General features: G+C 46.3%; 1 protein-coding gene across 1 annotated transcript in view; it reads left to right on the top strand.

The window, feature by feature from the left end:
* Positions 1–16,888, top strand: part of SEMA4D (sema domain, immunoglobulin domain (Ig), transmembrane domain (TM) and short cytoplasmic domain, (semaphorin) 4D) — a 33,739-nt gene extending 16,851 nt beyond the window's left edge. Inside the window, exons 6-14 of the mRNA XM_006872584.1 lie at positions 1,564–1,677; positions 3,548–3,699; positions 6,276–6,451; positions 6,537–6,693; positions 8,282–8,504; positions 11,144–11,259; positions 14,536–14,708; positions 14,795–14,838; positions 15,987–16,888. Coding sequence (XP_006872646.1) covers positions 1,564–1,677; positions 3,548–3,699; positions 6,276–6,451; positions 6,537–6,693; positions 8,282–8,504; positions 11,144–11,259; positions 14,536–14,708; positions 14,795–14,838; positions 15,987–16,888 — 2,057 coding nt within the window. The remainder of the gene's footprint in view (positions 1–1,563; positions 1,678–3,547; positions 3,700–6,275; positions 6,452–6,536; positions 6,694–8,281; positions 8,505–11,143; positions 11,260–14,535; positions 14,709–14,794; positions 14,839–15,986) is intronic.
* Positions 16,889–21,438: the final 4,550 nt, after the last annotated feature.

Below are 21,438 nucleotides of genomic sequence, written 5' to 3'. Positions count from 1 at the left end.
TTTCTCAACTGCATTGTATAGTGTTTTGATACATTTTATAATCATTTTTAGGTATTCCTCAGGCATTTCCAAAGCCTTCCCTTCTTCCAGTATGGAGTGTAGGTCTCCTTCCAGCTCATTTGCCTCAGTCACTTTATCTCGTTTCTGGACATGTGCATATATGGTCATCTGCTTCTGTTTTTTTTGGCATCTTCAGGGATATCTGTGGACTTTATATTTAGATGGGTATGTATTTTGATTTTTTTTTTAATACTTTCTGAATGCCTCCAGGTAGATGTGATCAGGAAATGGGCTTCCCTTTTCACTCTTCTTCCTGAGAAGTTTCAAGATACCACTGTTGGTTGTTTGACGTAACTTGGGATTTAATTTTTGGCCTGTTTCCTCTTTTGTCTGCTTTTGTCCCACTCCACAATCCTCGTTCAGGCCTTTTTTCTAGTTGGAAACAGTTCAGGGCTGGCTGTGGCTGTTTGGTTTTAATGGAATCGGTCTCTTTAAATTTCAGTGAGATCTGTGTGCATGCGTAGTATAACCCTCTGAGGGTGGGGCTGGGTTGCCCACTAGCTCAGGCACCCCTATAGTCACCCGAATGGAGGTGCGCAGATAGCAAGGGACCAATGAACACCTACCAAAAGAAAAGAATGCCCACACCTTTATCTCAGCGGTTCTGCCAGGCATCTGTGGCCGCTCCGATCCTTCCCCCGCTTGGTCTTACCCAAGATGGCGGCTCCTGGAGCAGCCGAGTGTCCCGGACTAGAAAGCAATAGATTTCTTGCTTCTGCCACAAATTCCCCCAGCTGTAAGCCTTCCAACCTTCTAAATATTCCTTTATATGTGGTTCAGAGTTCTGGGACCATCCCCTGAGCCTGCTTGGTTGGGTATTCTGTGTTGTTGTTGGCGGAGCTCTTTGCTACCCGTCCACCCGATCTGCCATCTTGTTTGTTCTCCCTGATTTTTTATCAGCAGGTCTCCAGGCCTTTATTCTGAGGCTCTTCTAGGCAGCCTCGACCCGCTGCCATTTTGGTTAGCAGCTGAGCATGTTAACCATTTGCACTACTGGGGACTCCAACTCTCTGTATAATTATAAGTTTAATAAGAGTTTTATTCAGAATAATAACTACTGGCCACCATGACCCAGAATTGAATGTGTTGGGAAGCATTTTATATCCACTATTTGTGTGGCTACTGTGAATTGTCTGGTTGCCTTGAATAACTGTTCCTGCTTGAGTAGGAGGTTTATAGTAGAGCCACTTCCTGCTGGGAAGGGTTCGAGGCTCCCCTGAGAATGACCCATGATTCCGTTTCTCCCCAATAAAGTGTCATATTTACAGTTGTTACTGGATGCTGGAAATTCTTGGTTATGGCTAGAGATTGCTTATAAAATACAGCACAGCAGTGTATGTATACACAAAGAGAAAAAATGGAGGCAGGAAGGAACAGAATGTTATTTCCAGAAGAGGGGTTATGAAGTTACAGAGGAACATGTGTTGGGCAGCTTTTCTCCTGGATTGATGTACAGCCTGAGATGCTTACTCACTTTTTCTCTTTCCTCTTGGACTGCTGAAGATGGAGAGCTGTACTCCGGGACATCATATAACTTTTTGGGAAGCGAACCAATCATCTCCCGCCATTCTTCCCAAAGCCCACTGAGAACAGAGTATGCCATTCCTTGGCTTAATGGTAAGGACCAGAAGCGTCTTATTGAAGGTCTATTTCTGTCCATGGTTACTTCCTTGCCAGTGGAGGTGCACCCAGCTGCATCTCCCTCTGCTGGCTCTGATCATGAGGGTGTGGTATGCAGGTCGGCACATCAGGGACCAACCAAGTGTTAATCTCAGCTGCTGGTGGATAATGAGACACTCAGCAGTGGCTGTAGCTACATCAACCTCGAATGGAAGTCCATGTTGCTTAGCTCATGCATAGCCTCCATTCTTACTACCAGAGCTACTGTGTTCATGAGCTCATTGGGACGAGGTTGATTAGCTCCACAGAATTGCATCATCCTTTCCTTTTGATCATTAAAATCCAAAGTCACACTTTGGTAAGCGTTCACATGAGTTACAAATGTCTTCACTTTTTGGTTCATTCATTGAGGACTGGCCACATACCTCTTCCCCTTACCCCCTTGTCACCAGTTTTTCAGTCATGTTCCTTTCAAACCCCTCACTATCTAACCTAAACCACTGGCCAAAGTCCATGAGTCAGCATATAATCATAACCTCCTTCCAAGTGGGATGAATAGCCAGATGCATGCTCATACTTCTGCTGGGAGAGTTCCCCTCAACACTGTCCTTCATGGAGGCCCAAAAAGGGGCTGTGTGCTGCAGCTGCCCACTTGGGGAAGTGCCTGGGCATCATGGGAACCATCTGTAAACCAGAACTCTGAATCGATTCTTTCTTCCTCAGTCACGAGGCCCTAGGGGCAGCATGGAATTCTGCAAAGGCACCAGTTGATTCAGAGGTTCAGGTGGCAGATCCCAGTACCTTGGGGGTGTATCTGCCAACACTTTGGACTACATGAGCCAAAGTTCAAGGGCATGTGTGTGTTTTACCTCCTCTAACAAGGCCCTGTTCTCCTTGACAGTGGCTTTGGGAGGCTTTATTAATAGCGAGACTCTGATGTTAAGGCTTACTCTGATGACTCCAATCGAGGTGTGTCATATTCACAGTAATACTGAAGTGCAGAGCAGATATAAATTGTACCATCAGATCAGATCTGGATTCTTTACTGCCTCCAAACAGTGTGTGTAGAGTCTGCTTTCCCAGTCTTGTGGGTGTCAGCCAGTGGAGCCTTTAGTTTTGAAGCCTCGTAGCTTCTCCAGAGGTGGAGTGGTGTTGGGGCAGATGCTGTGACCAGAGATACAAGGATAGCTGGCCACTCCTCAACCTGGAGCAGCCAAGGAGCCATAGATGTTGGGTGTCTGGATTTGTTGGCTGGGGTTTATTATTTAAACCAGAAAATGCATATTTTACAGGTGGGTCTCTAAGGACAGTGGGTCTGGCTCCTTGGAGTCCCAAAGCTGGTGGTCAGGAGGTGCAGGGGTAGATCTGGGAAGGGGACTGTACTTAAGCTGAAGAGAGCAGGCTGGGTATAATCAGGAGCGCAGCACTATCCTCATTCCTGACCCCTGGGGTCTGTAGTATGATATGTGTGACATAGGTATGCCCAAAGGCCCTTTGAGCAGAGCCCTCTAGCCTGGCAATTTTAACTTGTCTCTCCTTATGCCAGTACCAGCCTGCTTTGATATCCATGCGTTTATAGTACATATTGAAAATACGACATATGAATCTGCCAAATTTATTTTTTTTCAAGATTTTTGGGGGGCCCTTTGTGATTTCCTATGAATTTGTGGGTTGGCATTCCCATTTCTGCAAAGAATATTGTTAGAATGTTTAAAGGAAGTTCTTTGAGTCTAGATCACTTTGTGTGGCATAACTAAGTCTTCCAGTCCATGAACACAGGATTGAGGGCCATAGGTCTGCACAGCTGATGCTGGGCAGAAACACAGCTTAGTGTGTGCTGAGAACTCAGGCTGTCTCCTCTCTGCAGAACCCAGCTTCATCTTCGCAGATGTGATACGAAGAAACCTCAGTGATGCAGAGGGCCAGGATGACAAGGTGTACTTCTTCTTCATGGAGGTGTCTGTGGAGTATGAGTTTGTTTTCAAGCTGATGATTCCTAGGATAGCAAGAGTTTGCAAGGTAGGGTACCGTTCAGTCTTCCTTTTTTTTTTTGTCCTAGCCTATGATGTTAGCATGTCTGAGAACAAATCACTTGCCCCGAGACTTTAAACTTCACCTGGAATGTGAGTATATTTACCACTTAATTCTTTCCTGCGATAGCCTGGGTGTTGATGGAGGGTCTGTCATATGGAAGGTTAGTTCTTTTGTAACTGTGGTTATTTTTCTGAAGGCCTATGGCATATTCTCCACTTGTTGCAGGACCTCTGGGATCCCTACTTTTCAGGAGACTCAGTTTGGGTCATATCTTCCACAAACCTCCCCCAGGTTGTAAAAAGTTAGTGTTTGTTCACCATATTAGCCAAATAGTATTGGAATTGGAATTTCACCATGTGACTTTTTTTGATCAACTTGTTGTTAAGTGCCATGGAGTCAATTTCGACATAGAGATCCTGTATAGGGTTTCTGAGGAGTAGATGGTGAGTTCAACCCACCAACCTTGTGGTTCAATTGACCTTGCAGTCCAGTGCTTATCTTACAACGCCACACCAGGGCTCCAGCTTAGGAGTGAAATATTCATTGGTAGTTTAAGCAAGAACTTTAGAATAGCTGTTACATAGATGTTTGCTCAGACACAAAGCTTGAAGTAGAGATTAGGTGAAGGGCAAAGTTTACAAAACTACTGACTGATAGGCATAGTGTTAAATGGGTTGCTGTTTGCACCTTTGTGACCCATCAGGTTTCACTGGATCCTTTTCAGAAAGTGGCCATCTTAGTCTGAAACTGAGACCTGTTTGGCTCCTGTAACCCCTCTTGTTTGGTGATCACCATGTAAGTACTCGGTCATCACAGAAGCCATTGTTTCACGCCAACAGTGAACCAGGTGGTGCCTTGGCCTGACAGTATAAGAAACAGTGAGCACTCTGAACACCTGCTTACCTGCCAGCATCATCTCTAGTCAGGATGCAGCCTTGGAGCTGCCTCTGGCCGCTGCAGTGCAGACAAGACCAGCATAACACAGCCTGGCATGCCCAGGTCACAGGCTGGTGTAGAGCTGGGAGTGTGAGGCTGGTGCTCCTGAGTGTTTGCCACAGAGCCTCCCAAAGGCCAAGTGACTGCCAGGCAATAGATGATCAGACCTGCCCTGGAACCCTGTACTGACTTAACTTGTGACTTGTGGGTTGTTAGCTTGTGTCCAACTCAGGATTTCAACGTTAGCCTGAGATTTGAAGTTTCCCATGTACCATACTGAGTTTTGCTATGGCATTGTAGGTAAATACTGGACTGCTAGCCACAAGGTCAACAGTTTAAACTCACCAGCTGCTCTTGCAAAACCCTATACAGGGTCTTTGTGAGTCAGAACTGATTTGACAACACTTAACAACCACAACAATGTAATGTGTGCACACATCCCCCTCCCAACTCAGAAGTCTCAGCGTCTCTGCTTGCTTTAAGTGTCTCTTTATTTTTCACAGTATCTCTTACTAGGATTTAAGGCAGCAGACCCTGGTCATCCAGATACTCACCTCCTACTCAGGCTGTCAGAGTCAGCATACAAACAGGTCACTGATTACTCCTGGCTTTAGAGCCAGATCAAGCAAATGACCACAGACATGCTGGAAATTACCTTTTGGTAAAACATAAGAGAAGAAAACAAAGCTCTTTTATCTCAAAAAAAGAACTCGGCTTTTCATGATCGCAGATTCAATGTGGGCGGTATGGGGTTTCATTTTGTCTAAAATAATGAAGAAGCCGTCTGCATTCATAGTTCATACTTTCAGTATTTCTCTCCAGATCAAGTAAAGTGATCTGCTGCTGCTGAGTTGGGCTGTGATTTGCCGTCACCCCGTGCCCAGCGGGCGTGAGCTCCTGTAACCTGCAGGGTTTTCTTTACTGATTGTCCGAAGTAGATTGTCCAGCCTTTTTTCCTAATCCGTCTTAGTCTGGAGGTTCTGCTGAAGTCTGTAGCAGCATCACACCAGCGTCCGCTGGCAGACATAGACTGGGAACCAAAGCTGTTCTCAGCACACGGAAGGCAAGAACTCTACCACTGCGTTCTCACTGCCCTCAAAGGCATAGATGTTTTCCATTTTTCTCTTGATGTTTTAGGTCAGTAAAAAATGTCTGTGAAGCACCTAGTAGGACCATAGCACTTCAGCTGATTGTTTGGGAAGTCGAACGAAAGTAAAGGGTAGAATCTTTAGACGAGGAATGTACTTTTGTGGAGACAAAGCAGTGGATTGTGAGAGAAAGGAATGCATCTTCACAAATGAGACCATGGCTATTAATGAGTTGGGATTTTGGTTTTCTAATGCAGGGACACACCTGTGGCCCTTGACCCATGTGGGCATGTAAGTTTTGCTGTGGCTCATATAATGGTCTGCTGTGTGGGCTCTTTAGCCTTCACTTCATTTTACTTGGGCATTTGGTGCCTGAGAAGCCCCTCAACCTGCTAGGAGTGCCTCCTGCTGGTTAAGGCAGGTACTGTACCTGCACAACCTCACCTTCTGGTGACTGCAGGTCCTGTATCTGACAGAGCCTCAACTACTGGTGGGGAAGGTAGGTCTGTGCTCTTCCACATGTCTCTGGGATTTCAGGGTGACCAGGGCGGACTGAGGACATTGCAGAAGAAGTGGACATCCTTCCTGAAGGCCCGGTTGATCTGTTCCAAACCAGATAGCAACCTTATTTTCAACATACTGCGGGACGTGTTTGTTCTCCGAGGCCCGTGGCTGAAGGAGCCTGTGTTCTATGCCGTCTTCACCCCACAGCTGTGAGTGATGTAGGCAGGGTGTACCCTGGGTCTGCTGTCTCATCTGCACCCTTGCTGGTAGTTATAGCCTCTTTCTCCTGCCCAGGAACAACATGGGGCTGTCAGCAGTGTGTGCTTACAACTTGTCCACAGTGGAGGAGGTCTTCTCCCACGGGAAGTACATGCAGAGCACCATGGTGGAGCAGTCGCATACCAAGTGGGTGCGCTACAATGGGGAGGTGCCCAAGCCACGGCCCGGAGCGGTGAGTGGAGGAATGGGTTGTTCTTCTCCAATTGCATGGTCTAACAGCGGCATTATGAACGCCTCTTGCAGCTTCGGTTGACCTGACTCTCCTGGGCCTCTCTGCCCTGCTCAGGGACAACCAGGCTACCCCTGTGGCCACTCATTCCTCTGCTTCCTTGTAACATGCATGTTCCACAACAGCTCTAGCCACCCCGTGCACACACAAAGAAGCCTGCTGTAGGTGGTGTAGGGCGCTTGTGAAATACATTGCACAATAAAATTTGGCAAATTTCCTTTTGTGTTTCCTACAGAGAAACACGATTTCTGTATAAAGGCCTTAGGCAGGGAACTGATGACATCAATAGGTCACATTTTTTTCTCCTAAAAATCATGAGTTTTATGTGGAAATTAATTGCAAGCTGGTCGTAACACATGCATTCATTTTTCCACAGGTAGTGAGCAGGTGTGTCAGGTAGTGTTGAAGCCGTGAGCGGGGCTGTGAACTGGGAGACTGGCTTCCTGGACTTTTCCACCCAGGAGGGCTTCCTGTCAGAGGGTGCCTGTCCCTTTAAAGATAAGCCAGTGATGTTTCTTCCAAAGTGCTTCCAGCTCACTTGTCACACACTTTGGTTTGCATGCATGGCGAGCTAGGATAGAAAAAAAACCAAGGTCATGTTTCTGAGCTTTTACACCACATGAGGGGCATTCTTCTCTTCTTGAGGGAACGTTCACTACATGCATCTCAATTCGGAAGTTCTTTTGCAACTAGAAGCAGAAGAAAATTATGTGGTTACAGGCATTTCCCAGGTTATGAAGGTCTAACTTACGGACAACTCATGTTGCTGTTATTACATGCCATCGCCGAGTCTGCGCCAACTCATAGTGAGCCCTGTCCCGTGCCACCCTCACACTCATGTTAGTCATACCTGCCATTTTATATTGTCTACATTTTCTCTAAAATAATTGAACCAATAAATTACAACAAATTCTTCATCACAGTCACTTCACGTGCTGCATGTGGAGCTTTTAAACCATAGAAAAGGCTTGGAGCCTTTTCTTGTGTTAAACCCACTACCTGCTGCCATCACGCCGATCCAGACTCATAGAGACCCCGTGGGACCAAGTAGAACTGCTTCATAGAATTCCCCAGACTGTAAATCTTTTCAGAAGCAGAAAACTTCAGCTTTCTCCTTCTGAGTAGCTGATGGGTTTGAACTGCCAACCTTGTGGTTAGCAGCCCAGTGCTTAACTCACTATGTTGCCAAGACTCCTTTTCCTTGCTCTAAAGTAAGGCTAAGAATGTATGCACCTATCCAATTTACCTACAAACTCTTAAAGATGATGCACTCAGGAATAGATCTCAGGTGGAACCCAGGGACTCCCTGTGTCAGGTAGACAGTGCATTCTGTTTTAAAAAGCAGTGGTACTACCCATATGCTTCATAACCAAGTCTTCGAATTCCTGAGGAAAGGGCACCCCAGGTTTTCATGGAGCCTGACTTTGTTTTCCTGAGTCATGCATCCATGGCAGTGTGGAGGCATGCTGTGACCGACCGTCCAGTTGCGTAGCCTCTGTGCAGTGCTTAGGGTAGTTGGTATCTCCCACAGTGCATCAACAATGAGGCCAGAGCAGCCAACTTCACCAGTTCTCTGAACTTACCCGACAAGACGTTGCAGTTTGTGAAAGACCACCCTCTGATGGATGACTCCGTCATCCCGACCGACGGCAGGACCCAGTTAATTAAGAAGGATGTGAACTACACCCAGATTGTGGTGGAACGGGTACAAGCCTTGGACCGGACTATCTACGATGTGATGTTCCTCAGTACAGGTGGGTTCACAGGCAATACTCAGTCCTCTGAATTGTGGTGGAGAAGGTGGAACTATCTGGTTCATTTGGGGGTGTTCAGTTTGATAAATGTGAAGGCTTTCTGAGAATGGGCAGCAACTGTGATCTGGTCTCTGTCAGGTCTTTTGGGAATGTAAATGTAAGTGTTGGCTCTCGTGAAATTCAAGTTTGGTTGATCTCTGGAGCAGTTGTGTTGTTAGGTATCATCGAGTCAATTCCAGCTCATAGTGACTATGCACAACAGAATGAAACACTGCCTGGTCCTGCATCAGTCTCACAATTCTTGCTGTGTTTTAAACCATTGTTTTAGCCATTGTGTCAGTTCATCTCCTTGAGGGTCTTCCTGTTTTATTTTGACCCTCTATTTTGCTAAGCATGATGTCCTTCTCTAGGGACTGGTTCCTCCTGATAACATGATCCTGGTATGTGAGAGGAAATCTTGCCATCCATACCTCTAAGGAGCATACTAGCTATACTTCTTCCAAGACAAATGGAAGAACCGTTCTTCTGGTGGTTGGGTCCCATAGGGTTTACGAGGCTGTAAATCTTAGTGGGAGCAGAAGCGTCATCATTTTCCCAAGGAGCAAGCGATAGATTCGAACTGTAATTTCTCAACTGCTGCTTCCATGGGCGTTGTTTGGGGATCCAAGTACACAGAATCCTTGATAACTTCAGTCCTTTCTCCATTTATCATGATGCTGCTTATTGGTCCCATTGTGAGGAATTTGTCATTTGTATATTGAGGTGTAATCCAGACTAAAGGCTGTAGTCTTCGATCTTCATCCTCAGTAAATACTTCAGGTCTTCTTCACTGTCAGCAAGCAAGATTGTGTCATCTGCATATCATAGATTGTTAACGAGCCTTTTTGTCCAATCCAGATGCCACTTTCCTCAGATAATGCAGCTTCTCAATTTGCTCAGCATACAGATTGAATAAGTATAGTGAAAGGATGCAACTCTGATTCACATCTTTCCTGTTTTTATTTCAAGTGTGGTGCTATAAGATAAGCACTGGATTGCTAACTGCAAAGTTGGTGGTTCTAACCCACCAGCCACTCCTGGGAAACCCTATTAAAGGGTTGCTATGAGTCAGAACCAACTCGATGATACTGAAAAACAGCAAGTGTTCCCTTGCTCTGTTTGAACAGCTATCTCCTAGTCTCTGTACAAATTCTACATGAGCCCAATGAAGTGTTTTGGAATTCACGTTTTTTGGAATATTATCTATAAGTTGTTATCATCCACATAGTCTTTGCAGTCAATAAAATACAAGTAAACATATTTTTAGTATTACGTACTCCCGTGTTTTCTGAATCCGGCTTGAACTTCTGACAATTATGCACTGATTTGATGGTACTTAACAACAGCAATGTACTGCTGCAACCATTTCATCATTTTCAGCAAAACTTTGAGCCTGTGTAATATTAATGTTGTTCAATAATTTCCATATTACATTGGATCACCTTTCTTTGAAATGGGCAAAAATACGGATCTTTTCCAATCAGTAGCTGTCTTACAAATTTTTTGGTATAGACAAGTGAGTGCTTCCAATTTATCATGGATTTGTTGAAACATCTCAGTTGGTATTCCATCAATTTCTGGAGCTGTTTTTCACCAGTGCCTTCAGTGCTGTTTGGATTTCTTCCTTCAATTCCATTGGTTCTCAGTCATGCATGAATATTGACCAATTCTTTTTGTATAGTGACTCTGTATATTCTTTCCATCTTCTTTTGATATTCCTGCATTGTTCAGAAATTTTGCCCATAAAAATCTCTCGGTATTTCAAGTTGAAGCTTGAATTTTTGTCTTCAGTTCTTTCAGATTGAGAAATGCTGAGCAGGTTCCTCTCTTTTGGTACTCTAACTCCCAGTCTCTGTAAATTTCATTATAATACTTGACTTTCTTTTCTTAAGCCACCTTTTGAAATTCCCTATTCAGCTCATTTACTTCCTCATTTGTTTCAGTGGCTTTAGTTTCAGAGTTTCCTCTTACTTCCATTTTGGTCTTTTGTTTGCTTTCCTGTCTCTTTTGCTTTCTTCCTGAGGAGAACTTCCTTTGGAGGACACCTTAGTCTGGTGTTTCTGACACCTGGCAGTGACAGCACATTGTGCCTCTTTGGTGTGGAGTCCAGGTATGAGACATTGTTGTGACTTAGTTTGGAAAGCACATATTTCATATGTCTGGCTTGTGAAATCTGACCACATTTTTAGGAACGAGAGTAGTCCCCTGGTGCCGGGTAGTTTCTTAGCCTGACCTGATGAATGAGGTTTCTTATGAGTGATGCTGTTTGTCTTTCCCTTCTGCCCCATAAGGGCTGGGCCACCCAAGACCCAGAGTCTCAAATGTCATCACACTGCCAACTTTAATTACAAGTTATTGCTGGAGCCTCAGCAGTGGGGCTTGTCATTAGAATTGGGGGGATAACCTCTAACATTTGAATTTCCAATCATTTCTTTTGCCAAAGCTTTTTTTGTTTGTTTCTTATGTAATAGCGTCTTCTTTTTCTGAGAATCCTTGTGGGTGCCGAGGCAAGCCTTGGCTGCTTTTTGTTAGTTATCCCTGGGCTGTGCTTGCTCTCTCTCCGTGGCACCATCACTAACCTGTGGACTCTTGTGTTGTAGACAGAGGCGCCCTGCACAAAGCCATCAGCCTGGAAAACGACATGCACATCATTGAGGAGACACAGCTGTTCCAGGACTTTGAGCCAGTCCACACCCTGCTGCTGTCTTCAAAAAAGGTAGTCTGATGCTGTCCCCTGGTGTCCACTGTCTTGGTGATCTGAGAATCACTGACCCCCCACAAGCACCCTGGCCCAGCTCTGTCCCTGGTTCCTTTATGTGCAAAATGAGCTAGCATTTAGGTGCTTCAAATAATAATTCAGTGAGCCGTGTGGTTTGAAGTTTGGGACCATGGGAAAGCAAACCTAGGGTGGTGTCACTTTCTATAAAAAGTTGCCAGCACTTCTTGCATGGCTGAAGCAGATACGCAGTGCTTTTGTCTTGTGTGCACTGATTTGAGGAGACTATCGCTTAATCCTTGAGTTATGATATTGATGCTGCTACTGGTCAAACTCAGATGCTGTCCAAGAATAATGATAACGCATCATATCTGTAAAGTTCCTTTTGATTTACTAAGGTGTTTTCTCACACATCAAAGTTGACAGACATTTTCTATAAAATACATATTTTCAGCTTTGTGGACCATGACATCTTGCTCACATTGTGGCTTGGCTGTTGCGTGTAGGAGCAACCACGAACAGTGCATGGATATGTAAGCGTGGCTGTGTCCCAAGAAAGCCTCGTTGAAATGCTCTGCACTTTGCTTTTTATGTAACTTTTCATGTCAGAAAATATTGTTCTTTTGATTTTTATCTCCTAACCATTTAGAAATCTAAAACCCATTCTTTGCTAGTGGTCTGTCCAAAACATAAGGGACTGGGTTTGGCCTACTGGCCATAGTTTGCTGACCGCTGTCAGGCTCTGTTTCTCTTCATTTGTGCTGTGGTTGGGAAGTGGATGAAAGGCAAGCTGTGAGGGGTGCACGTTACCAGATCACCTGGGTCCAAATCTGAGCTCCACCATCTGGGGCCAGTTAAGCACTTTGTGCCTCAGTTTCCCTACCTGTGATGTGGGCAGCACAGTGTGTCCTTGGGGGCAGTCAGCATGGCACTGTGCCAGGTGGACAGCACCTGTGGCGAGTACAATGGGTGAGGCAGCCAACCTAGCACAGGGTCCTAGCCCTGCACTGGGACCTGCTGGGCCACATGTGGCATCTTCCTCAACCCCCTGCACCTCCTGTTTGTGAAAGCCTAGTTCTCCACCAGCCTGCAGTGCCCTGCACTCCTTGGTGTGAGCTGATCTGGTCTGGCCTGAAATGCCCATGAGTAGTGCTCTCCAGGGGTGGCCACAGCTTCAGACCCTCAGAGAGCTCCTTGGCACAGTTAGCTGCAGACAGTGGGCTCAGGCCCTGTCAGGTTCTTCCTCCCCACCCCTGAGTAGCACACAGGACAGGGGCCTGACCACTGGGCTTAAAGCCTCTTTTCCTTACTCTGTTTGGTGGAAATTAGTCACTTTGTTCAGGCCACACACCAATGGGTGGAGGGAGGTGTGCCCAAGAATGTATAGACATCATTAAAAACAGAAAAAACCAGCTTCTGTTGAACCATTTCCAACTCACCTGTCTATCAGAGTATAACAGTGCTTTGTAGAATATTCAGTGGTTGAGTTTTCGGAATAGAATCACGGCCTTTTTTACGAGGATACTCTGGTGGACATGAACCTCCAGCATTTCTGTTAACAACTGGATACAGTAAACATTCGCATCATCACTCAACGACTACAAAACCTGTTGTTATCAAGTGGGTTCTGACTCATGTCCACACCACCTAGGTTAGAGTAGAATGGGTGTCCTTCTCCTGGGTGCTTTGTTCCTGGACTCCGCATTGGTTGGTCTGTGACCCTGGGGCCTTCAATGTGCTGCCAACTGTGACGTCTAGGTTAGCACCAAGACTCTGATCTGGAGCCCAGCTCTAAAGTTAGTTCACAATATAGCTTTTAAGGATAAGGCAGTATTTCATCTGACTGTAAACACTAATTTGTTGTTAGTAAACTTGGCAAGCTTTTGAAATTAACCAAAATGTGGCTAGCTGAATTTAAAGCTCTAAAAAAGTCTTTCCGATTTCTGCGTTTTAGGTTGACCTTTCTTATGAAACCTCATTCAGTCAGGATTTAATGAGAGGGAAAACAATCTGAGTTGACTGACTCTGAGAGTCAAACACCCTGTCTGTGCTAGGTGAGCTGGGGGACTTGTAGCATATGCTTATTTGGTAGTGGAGTCAGGTCTAAAGTCCACAGTTCCCCAAACAAAGGAATATGGGAGAAAGGAACCCACTCTGACATGTGGCAAATCCATGTGTATCAGATTAGAATTGTGCTCCAGATCTCCAGGCCTTTCTTCCCAAAGTGCCTCTGAGTGGACTCCAACGCCCAAGCTCTCAGTGAGCAGCCTGACCTGCTTGCACCTCCTAGAGACACCATAGTTGTAAACTAGGTGGACTTCTCTCCTTCCAGGGTAGATTGGAGGTACTTCACTATCATTTTCTGTGACCCTAGTAAATAAGCAGACATCATATGAGGGCAAGTCAAAAAGCATTGTTCCAAAATTGCAGAGACCTGTATTGAATACAGATATCAAAAAGTGGAGCTACTGTTACTAAACATCTCCTCCAAGGGTCTGTGTACTTCTCAAGGCAGTTTTTCTGTCTCTCTGCTCTCTCCGGTTTACCTGCAAACGTCAGTTTGATATCCTTGAAGCAGTCATATCGTGTTCCTTTTTGAGGAACAAAAGGAGCCTGAAAGGGCAATGTCTGGGCTGTAAGATTGTTGTTGTTAAGTGCCCTCGAATTGGTTCCAACTCACAGTAACTCAGTACAGGGTTTCTGAGGGATGACTGGTGAGCTTGAACCACTAATCTTGTAGTTCAAACTGACCTTGTAGTCTTGCACTTATCCTACAGCAGTACAGTAGATTAGTGAAAGTTTCCCAATGAAAGCCTCCTAGGACTGCCCTTGCTTTCCTCAAGAATGAACTGGTATGTTGTTGTGATGGAAAGACTCCTTGATGCAATTTTCCAGGCCTTTTTCTCACCAGTGCAGGTTTTCATGTCTTAACACTTCTTCAAAATAACCCCTCATAATTGTCCTTTGACAAAATCTATGATGATTACTCCTTGTAATGCCCCAAAACAGTTCCACAACCTGAGCTGACCTCTGCCTTGAATTGAACTAGCCTGCTTTGTGGATTGGACTGGTTTGGGGAGGTCTCCCTAACCAATGAGACGAAGACAAGTGTATCCAGAGAGAATTTGTCTACAGCCATCCACTGATCTCATATACATGTTTGGACTAAACCTGTACATGCATGAACTGGCAATACCTTTTGACTTACCTTGTTGATGGTTTTTGCTATATGCCTTTCCCCAAATGCTTGTTCTCACCTCTGTTTCATCTCCACAGGACAAAAAGTTTGTGTATGCTGGCTCCAACTCGGGCGTGGTCCAGGCCCCTGTGGCCTTCTGCAGGAAGCATAGCACGTGTGTGGCCTGTGTGTTAGCACGGGATCCCTACTGTGCCTGGAACCCACATGCCAGCGTCTGTGTCGCTCTGCACCAGGAACATGTCTCTGGCAGGTAAAAGTCTGAGGAATGCACCTGCATGTTTGGTCCATATCCCCAGCGAAAAGCACATTGGTAATTTCTGCGTGGTTGTTTTTCAGGGGCTTGATTCAGGACGTGCGTGGGGGCGTGTCTGCTTGCCCTGGTGAGTCATTCCCTGTTACTGCATCTCCTTGAGAAACAATGAGGACCTCAGCCCCACACCACAGTGCTTTCATTTTATGGTGTTTCTGTATATTTCGTTTCCTTCTCCACCTCTCCTTGGCACCGAGGTCAAGTTCCTGGTAGCAGAAGCCTTGGGCATTTCTCTGTGCATTTTATTGCAGAGAAGCAGGCTTGACGCCATTGTGAGTGGATTGGGCTTGCTTTTTGGAAAGCACTCTCTGTACAAACTGCAGCATCTGTCTTTTCCTACTCAGTGTGGGCTCATTAAACAAAGCCTATTGAATTGCTAACCACAGGTTGGCTGCTCCTTGGAAACCCTGTACAGTGACACTGTGAGTTGGAACCAACTGGATGGCACTTAAGTTTATTATGAATGTGAAGAAAGGATCCCATAAATAATTCGTCCACAAGAGTAGTGGTAGATTCTTGCTTTCTTTGTGGGAACCCTGGGTTCATTTCCCACCAGTGGCCCTCATGTGCAGCCAGTAGAGGCTTGTGCGTGACTGGGCTGCTGGACAGGCTTCAGTGGAGCTTCCAGACTGAGACAGACTAGGAAGACAGGACAATGAAAAGCCTGTGGATCACGGGGTACAGTCTACAGTGATGCTGGTGATCGTGTAGGACTGAGCAGCATTTTGCTCCCTGCACGGGGGGTGGCCTTGAGTTGAAGGCCAAATGGGTGCCAGGTAACAAGCCAAGACACAGAGGTGGCATTCCCAGTGCAGTAGTCCCTGGATGGAATCAGATTACAATTGTTCTACCCTTGGCACTACGTACACTACCTTCCACCATTGCGAACAGCAAATGCACCCGGGTAACCTATTCTCCAGCCCCTTGAGCTTGTAGACAGCCATCAACAGATTAGAGAGAGATGAGGACGAGCAGAGGCAAGGGCGAGGATTGGAGATTCTGCTGCTCCGAGTTGCCTCTGGTTTCTTTTCATGCATGGACTGCCAGCTCGGGTTCATCTTTGCTTCTCAGTCATGCATGTCTTAGTCTCCTTAACCAGATTCCCTGTTGCTCCGGTGGTGGAATTCTTGTGTTGTTTTGTGCATGTTAACATGCTTTTGTGGATGTGAACTAACAAGCCGGTTGTTGATGCTGTGCACGTTTATTTTGATGTTCCAGATAGAGTTAAGGAAAGTTACGGGCAGCATTTTTTCAAGCACGGTGGCACAGCAGAGCTCAAATGTTCCCAGAAGTCCAACTTGGCTCGAGTGGTGTGGAAGTTCCAGAATGGCATGGTAAAGGCTGACAGCCCCAAGTACATTCTGGTGGGCGGGAAAAACTTGCTCATCTTCAACCTGTCTAAAGAGGACAGCGGGGTGTACCAGTGTCTGTCGGAGGAGATGGTGAAAAATAAGACTGTCTCTCAGGTGCTCGCTAAGCATGTTTTGGAGGTGCAGTTGCTCTCATACACTCGGGCACCTCCCAGTAGAACTGCCTCCAGAGTGCTGGCTGAGACCTCTGTCGGAACTTCTCCCCAGACGTCGGCTGTGCAGATCAGCACACTTCCTCCCGTGATGACGACACCCCCCCACCTGGTGCCCACAAGCACTCCATGCCAGCCAAAGATCGTCATCAACACCGTCCCACAGATCCACTCCGAGAAGACCATGTATCTCAAGTCCAGCGACAATCGCCTGCTTATGTTTCTCTCCCTCTTCTTCTTTGCTCTGCTCCTCCTTCTCTTTTCTTACAACTGCTACAAAGGCTACCTGCCTGCACAGTGTCTGAAATTCCGCTCCGTTATGGTTCTCGGAAAGAAAAAGTCCAAATCTGATTTTTCTGACTGTGAGCAGAACGTGAAGGAAACATTGGTGGAGCAGGGAAGCTTCTCTCAGCAAAACGGAGAGCAACCCAAGCCAGCTCTGGACACGGGCTATGAGACGGAGCAGGACACCATCACCAGCAAACTCCCCACTGACAGGGAGGACTCACAGAGAATGGACGACCTACCTGTCAAGGACAAGCCTTTTGATGTGAAGTGTGAGCTGAAGTATGCTGATTCGGATGCTGATGGGGACTGAGGCAGGCTGCCTCTTCTCCTTGGATGCCCAGGGGCGTGTCTGGGGATCTCTTCCAGCCCTGCCTAGGGAAGTTGCCTCGTGTACAAACCCCAGTTCTGTTCTCTTGCCCGTTCGGTTGAGCTTGTGACTTGGTTTCTCTTTGTCTCTTTGGTAAATGGCAGGCAGCACAACCTGGGTGGAGCCACGGGCTCAACCAAGTTCATTGGTCCAAAGTCGAGTTGTACTTTCAGCCTTCTCTCCTCATCACAGCCACTGACAAGTCATTTCATTCCAGATTGGAAATGACATTTTAGTTGGTCAGTTTGGTAACTTACAACCTGTTGTCCAGGTTGACACAAGCCTTTTCTCTCATTTTAGTTTTTAGAACTTTACTTTCATTGTGTTGGTGTGTTAGGTAATTTGTTTTCTAATTACTGAAGCAGATGAAGAAGATGTATCCTCTAGCTCTTATATATTATGACAGTAAGACTTAAGTTGCTGACAGTTCTCAGGGATGAACTTAATTTTGTTAAATGTGTTCTTTCTGCTTTGAGAGATGCAAACTGTCTTTTGAGCACACTTAGTTTTTTAAAAAATTTCATTCCTTGAGGGAAATGCTGCTTTTGGAAAGGTTTTCTTTCTATGCTTTTTGCCTTTTTTTTTCTTTTAAAAAACCTTTCAAAGAGGAGACTGCAGTGGAAGATGGCCACATGTCCATACAATTTGATTTGGGATTTTGAGCAGGGACGCTGGCCTTGCAGGCTACAGGTGATGGCCAGGCAGGTTGAGTGTGGGTAAAGGAGCCAGCACGCTTACAATCAGATGCATGTGGCCACTGCTGAAACATCCTGTCCAGACACACAGAGTGCCAGCCAGGACTTCTGTGGCTCTCTCAACATCTCCTTTTCCCATTGCTTTGATCTCACACCTACTTCCCATTCTGTTGGACTTCTTGCCCTGCCTGAGCTCCTTCACAACTGGAAATGGCCTGGGCAGTGGTAGGCAGGTGGCCACTGCCACCCAGGAGACACCCTGTGTTGACTGGCCACCATGCCAGGCTGCCTCTAGCAGAAGGTGTGAGTGGGAGTCTGATGTTCCCATTCGCGTTGGTTACGCTTCACCCTCCTGACCATCAGAGGAGATTTCCTTCCGGGCCAAAGAGCAATAAACTCTGGATTTTGTGTGCTTGTGTAGACAGCCTCATCTTCCAACATATATGATTGGACCATTTTGGTGTAAACATTTGTGTTTTATAAGATTTAGTTTGTTTTTATTTTTCTACCTTGACTTGTATAAATATGAGAAGTAACCGAATAAATAAGAAATATATATCCTCAATCTGGGCAAGACTTTTATTAAGCTGCACTCCATCCTCTGCACAGTGTTGAAGCTGGGTGTGTGTCATGCAGGGATGTTTCTTGGGCCCTCACTCCTGTTTCTCTGCATGGCCCCAGGGGAGGAGGCAGGGAGCAGGGGCAGAAGGTAGGCCTGGGATAGCCTTTGGTGTCTCTTTCTTTCTGGTTGAGTTTATCTTCGTCAGCATTGGATTCATTCCTGATGATGTGTCCTCAGTGCCCTCTCTTTTCTGTCCTCTTCTGTCTCGCAGCCTTATCTCCTAACCCCCTCCCTCTTCCTGGCTCTTCCTCCCTGTCCTGTCTGAGTCCTGAGGCATCATCTCCCCAGAGCCCCTGGCCATCCTTGGGCTCTGAGACCACTGGGGTCACCTTGCTGCCACCCTTCCTAAGTGACCAGGCACAGCACGTGCATGCCCTGGGGACCTTCCAGCTCTTCTGTCAGGCCACAGGTAAGTAGCACACCTCTGTGCGCCCGCCATGTCCTCATCTGAGTCTGTCTCCTTCCAGAGGTGCTGACTGGCCAGGGCCAGGGGCTGCAGCCAACACCAGAGCCTGTCACTGAATGTGGCGGGAAGGTGTAGGGGGCAGGTGGGTAGACACACATGTGTTCTTATCTGCTGTGACCTTTTGTTGCTCCATGTTGATTTCCATAGGCAAGGTCATTCCATGCTTTCATTCTCTGGTGGTACATTGAGTTCAGATTGGACTGCTAACCACAAGATTAGTGGTTTGAACCCACCAGTTGTTCCTCTCAGGGGGAAAGGTGAGGCAGTCTGTGTCCATAGGATTTACAGCCTCAGAAACCCTACGGAGCAGTTCTGCTCAGCCCTGTAGTGTCATTGAATCGGAACTGACTCAGCGACAGTGGGTTTGGTTTGAATCTGAAGGAAAATGGAAATTACTGATACCATACAGTGTTGTTAAGTGCCATCAAGTCTGTTCCTATTTACAGAGATCCTGTATAGGATTTCTGAGGTTGTAAGTCTTTATGGGAGCAGAAAGCCTCATTTTTCTCCCACAGGGCAGCTGCTTATTTTACAGAATCACCGCATTCCCCATAGTATACAGTACGAGGTCAGTAAACTTTGTATCAATAGGCAGAGAATGAATATTTGCAGCTTTGTGGGTTATGTGGTTGCACTACTCAACTCTGCTGTAGGATGATGAAAACAGCCACAAATGGGATAAAGCAAATGGCACTTTTACCTACAAAACCTACTGGTAGGCTGGATTTGGTCTTTAGACCGCAGTTTGCCAATTCCTGGAATATATATATATAATATAATATATATATAGTTACTTATATTTCTCTGAACTATTGGGAGGTTGATATATGTGGTTTGTAGAAACTTAAATTAACTTCAGAATTTTCAGAATGGGAATTTTGTAAATGGTTTGCTTCAAACAGAAAGGATTTAGAGTCACACACACACACACGCATGCACACATACATACAAACAGTTTTCCTGGTGTCAGCTGATATTCTGATGGCATCTGCTCTTGAAAGATGATAGAATGACCACAGCCAAGTTTCCCGTGATTTCTAGGCTTTGGACAAATCCCAGTACCCTAGTCTCCCTTGTGTGACCATTCTAATTAATTAGGAGACACAGAAATGGAGGAAGTAGCTCAGACCCACAGTGCTTACCCAGTGGGGGGAATCAAATCAGTGAGGAGGGAAAACATATTTTGCTTGAGATTTTAATCTATTAAAAGCTACTAAAAGTTTTGAGGAGTCCTGCTGTGGCGCTGTGAATCAATGTGATGGACTGCAAGGTTGGTTTGAACCACAAGGTAGGTGATTCAGACTCACCAGCTGCTCCTTGGAAACCCTATACATGGTGGCTATGAGTTGGAATTGACTTGACAGCACTTAACAGCAAACAACAACAACAATAGTTTTGAGCTACTCTCCTGAGTGTGGAGACACAGCTTTGAAGGACTGTTCATATGGTCCCAGTTTTGTGTGATACTGGGCTGGCCACCCACAGCAGTGAGGCCCCTGAATGATGCTTGTCAAGCAGCTGCTTCCTGGTCTCCCATGGCTGCCATTGCATCCTTCCCAGGCTCGCTGTTCAGAACCCCTAACCCTCTTATCTGGCAAGAACTACAAAAGCTTGGAGCTGGGCTGCTTGGACCTTTCAGAGGACTCAGGGCATCCTCACTGGCTGGTGTCAGGTGTATGTAGACGAGAGCCGTTAGTTTTTAAATTTGGTCCTTGGGCTTACGTTACCTGTTAAGCAAGAGGTGTGTGTTCACATGTTTCTGGGATTGGGCAAAAATGAAAAGACTGGTGTCTGGAGTAAACGAGACTGCTTCACGTATTTCCAACTCACAATTTTAATTCAGGGAATTGCTTACAGAGATGTGGTAAGGGCAGGGAGAGCAAAAACGAGAAACTAAGTTTATCCACAATTTGGTAACTGTACGAAGTCACTAGGAGTGGTAAGGTTGGAGGAAAGACAGAAAACCAGCATTTCTCGGGGTCTGTGCTGCTGGTGCCACCACGCACCCTTGCTGGCCTCGCTCCCTTCTCTCTATCACAGCTGTGTGCACTCTTGTGGCCACCACTGCTGGATGGGCTTCCAGAAGCTGGAGAAACACTTCTCTTTTCCCACTCCACTCCCTTCTGCTGCTTCCAACTGTGGCACAAGAGAACCCAAAGGGAAGCTATTGGCAAAGGGTCTGGAGAGTGGAGCTTGTGGGCTGCCGGCCCTCCTGGAAAGGGGACGGACGTGCATAGATGGAACTGAGAAGTGAGAGGCCCTGTTGGCTGAGCCAGGCTCCCGGAGAGCATGTGGGTTTGCTACCATGATGCAGAGCCTGACACTCAGAATGCGTGAAAGGATGGGCCTCTGCCTGCCCCTCTGCCCCTCACCCCTGCCTCCACAGGTTCTCATGGTTTTCACCCCAGGAACCTGTGCTGTTTCCTCCCGTTTTGTTCCTGGGAAGGCTGTGAGACCTCCTGGTGTGGATGGACGGGCCTTTTTTAAGATAATGGATGCATCTTGTTACCTTGTCTACTTGGAAGAGGACGCTTAACCAAGGCCAGGGCAGGCAGTGAACCCCACAGTCCCTATAGTTGACCCTGAGCTTGGGGCCTATGGGCTCTGCATTCCCCCAGTAGCTGGTTCCTCAGGAATACAGGACAGTTTGATATTGGAGTCAACAGACTTAATGCTTCCTGGAGTCCCATTCAGACTGGGAGAGAGAAAC

This window comes from Chrysochloris asiatica, unplaced genomic scaffold (genome assembly GCF_000296735.1).
Source record: "Chrysochloris asiatica unplaced genomic scaffold, ChrAsi1.0 scaffold00205, whole genome shotgun sequence".
NCBI classification, from domain to species: Eukaryota; Metazoa; Chordata; class Mammalia; order Afrosoricida; family Chrysochloridae; genus Chrysochloris; species Chrysochloris asiatica.
Note: the sequence above shows the minus strand (reverse complement) of the source record. Positions and strands in the feature narration are given on the sequence as shown.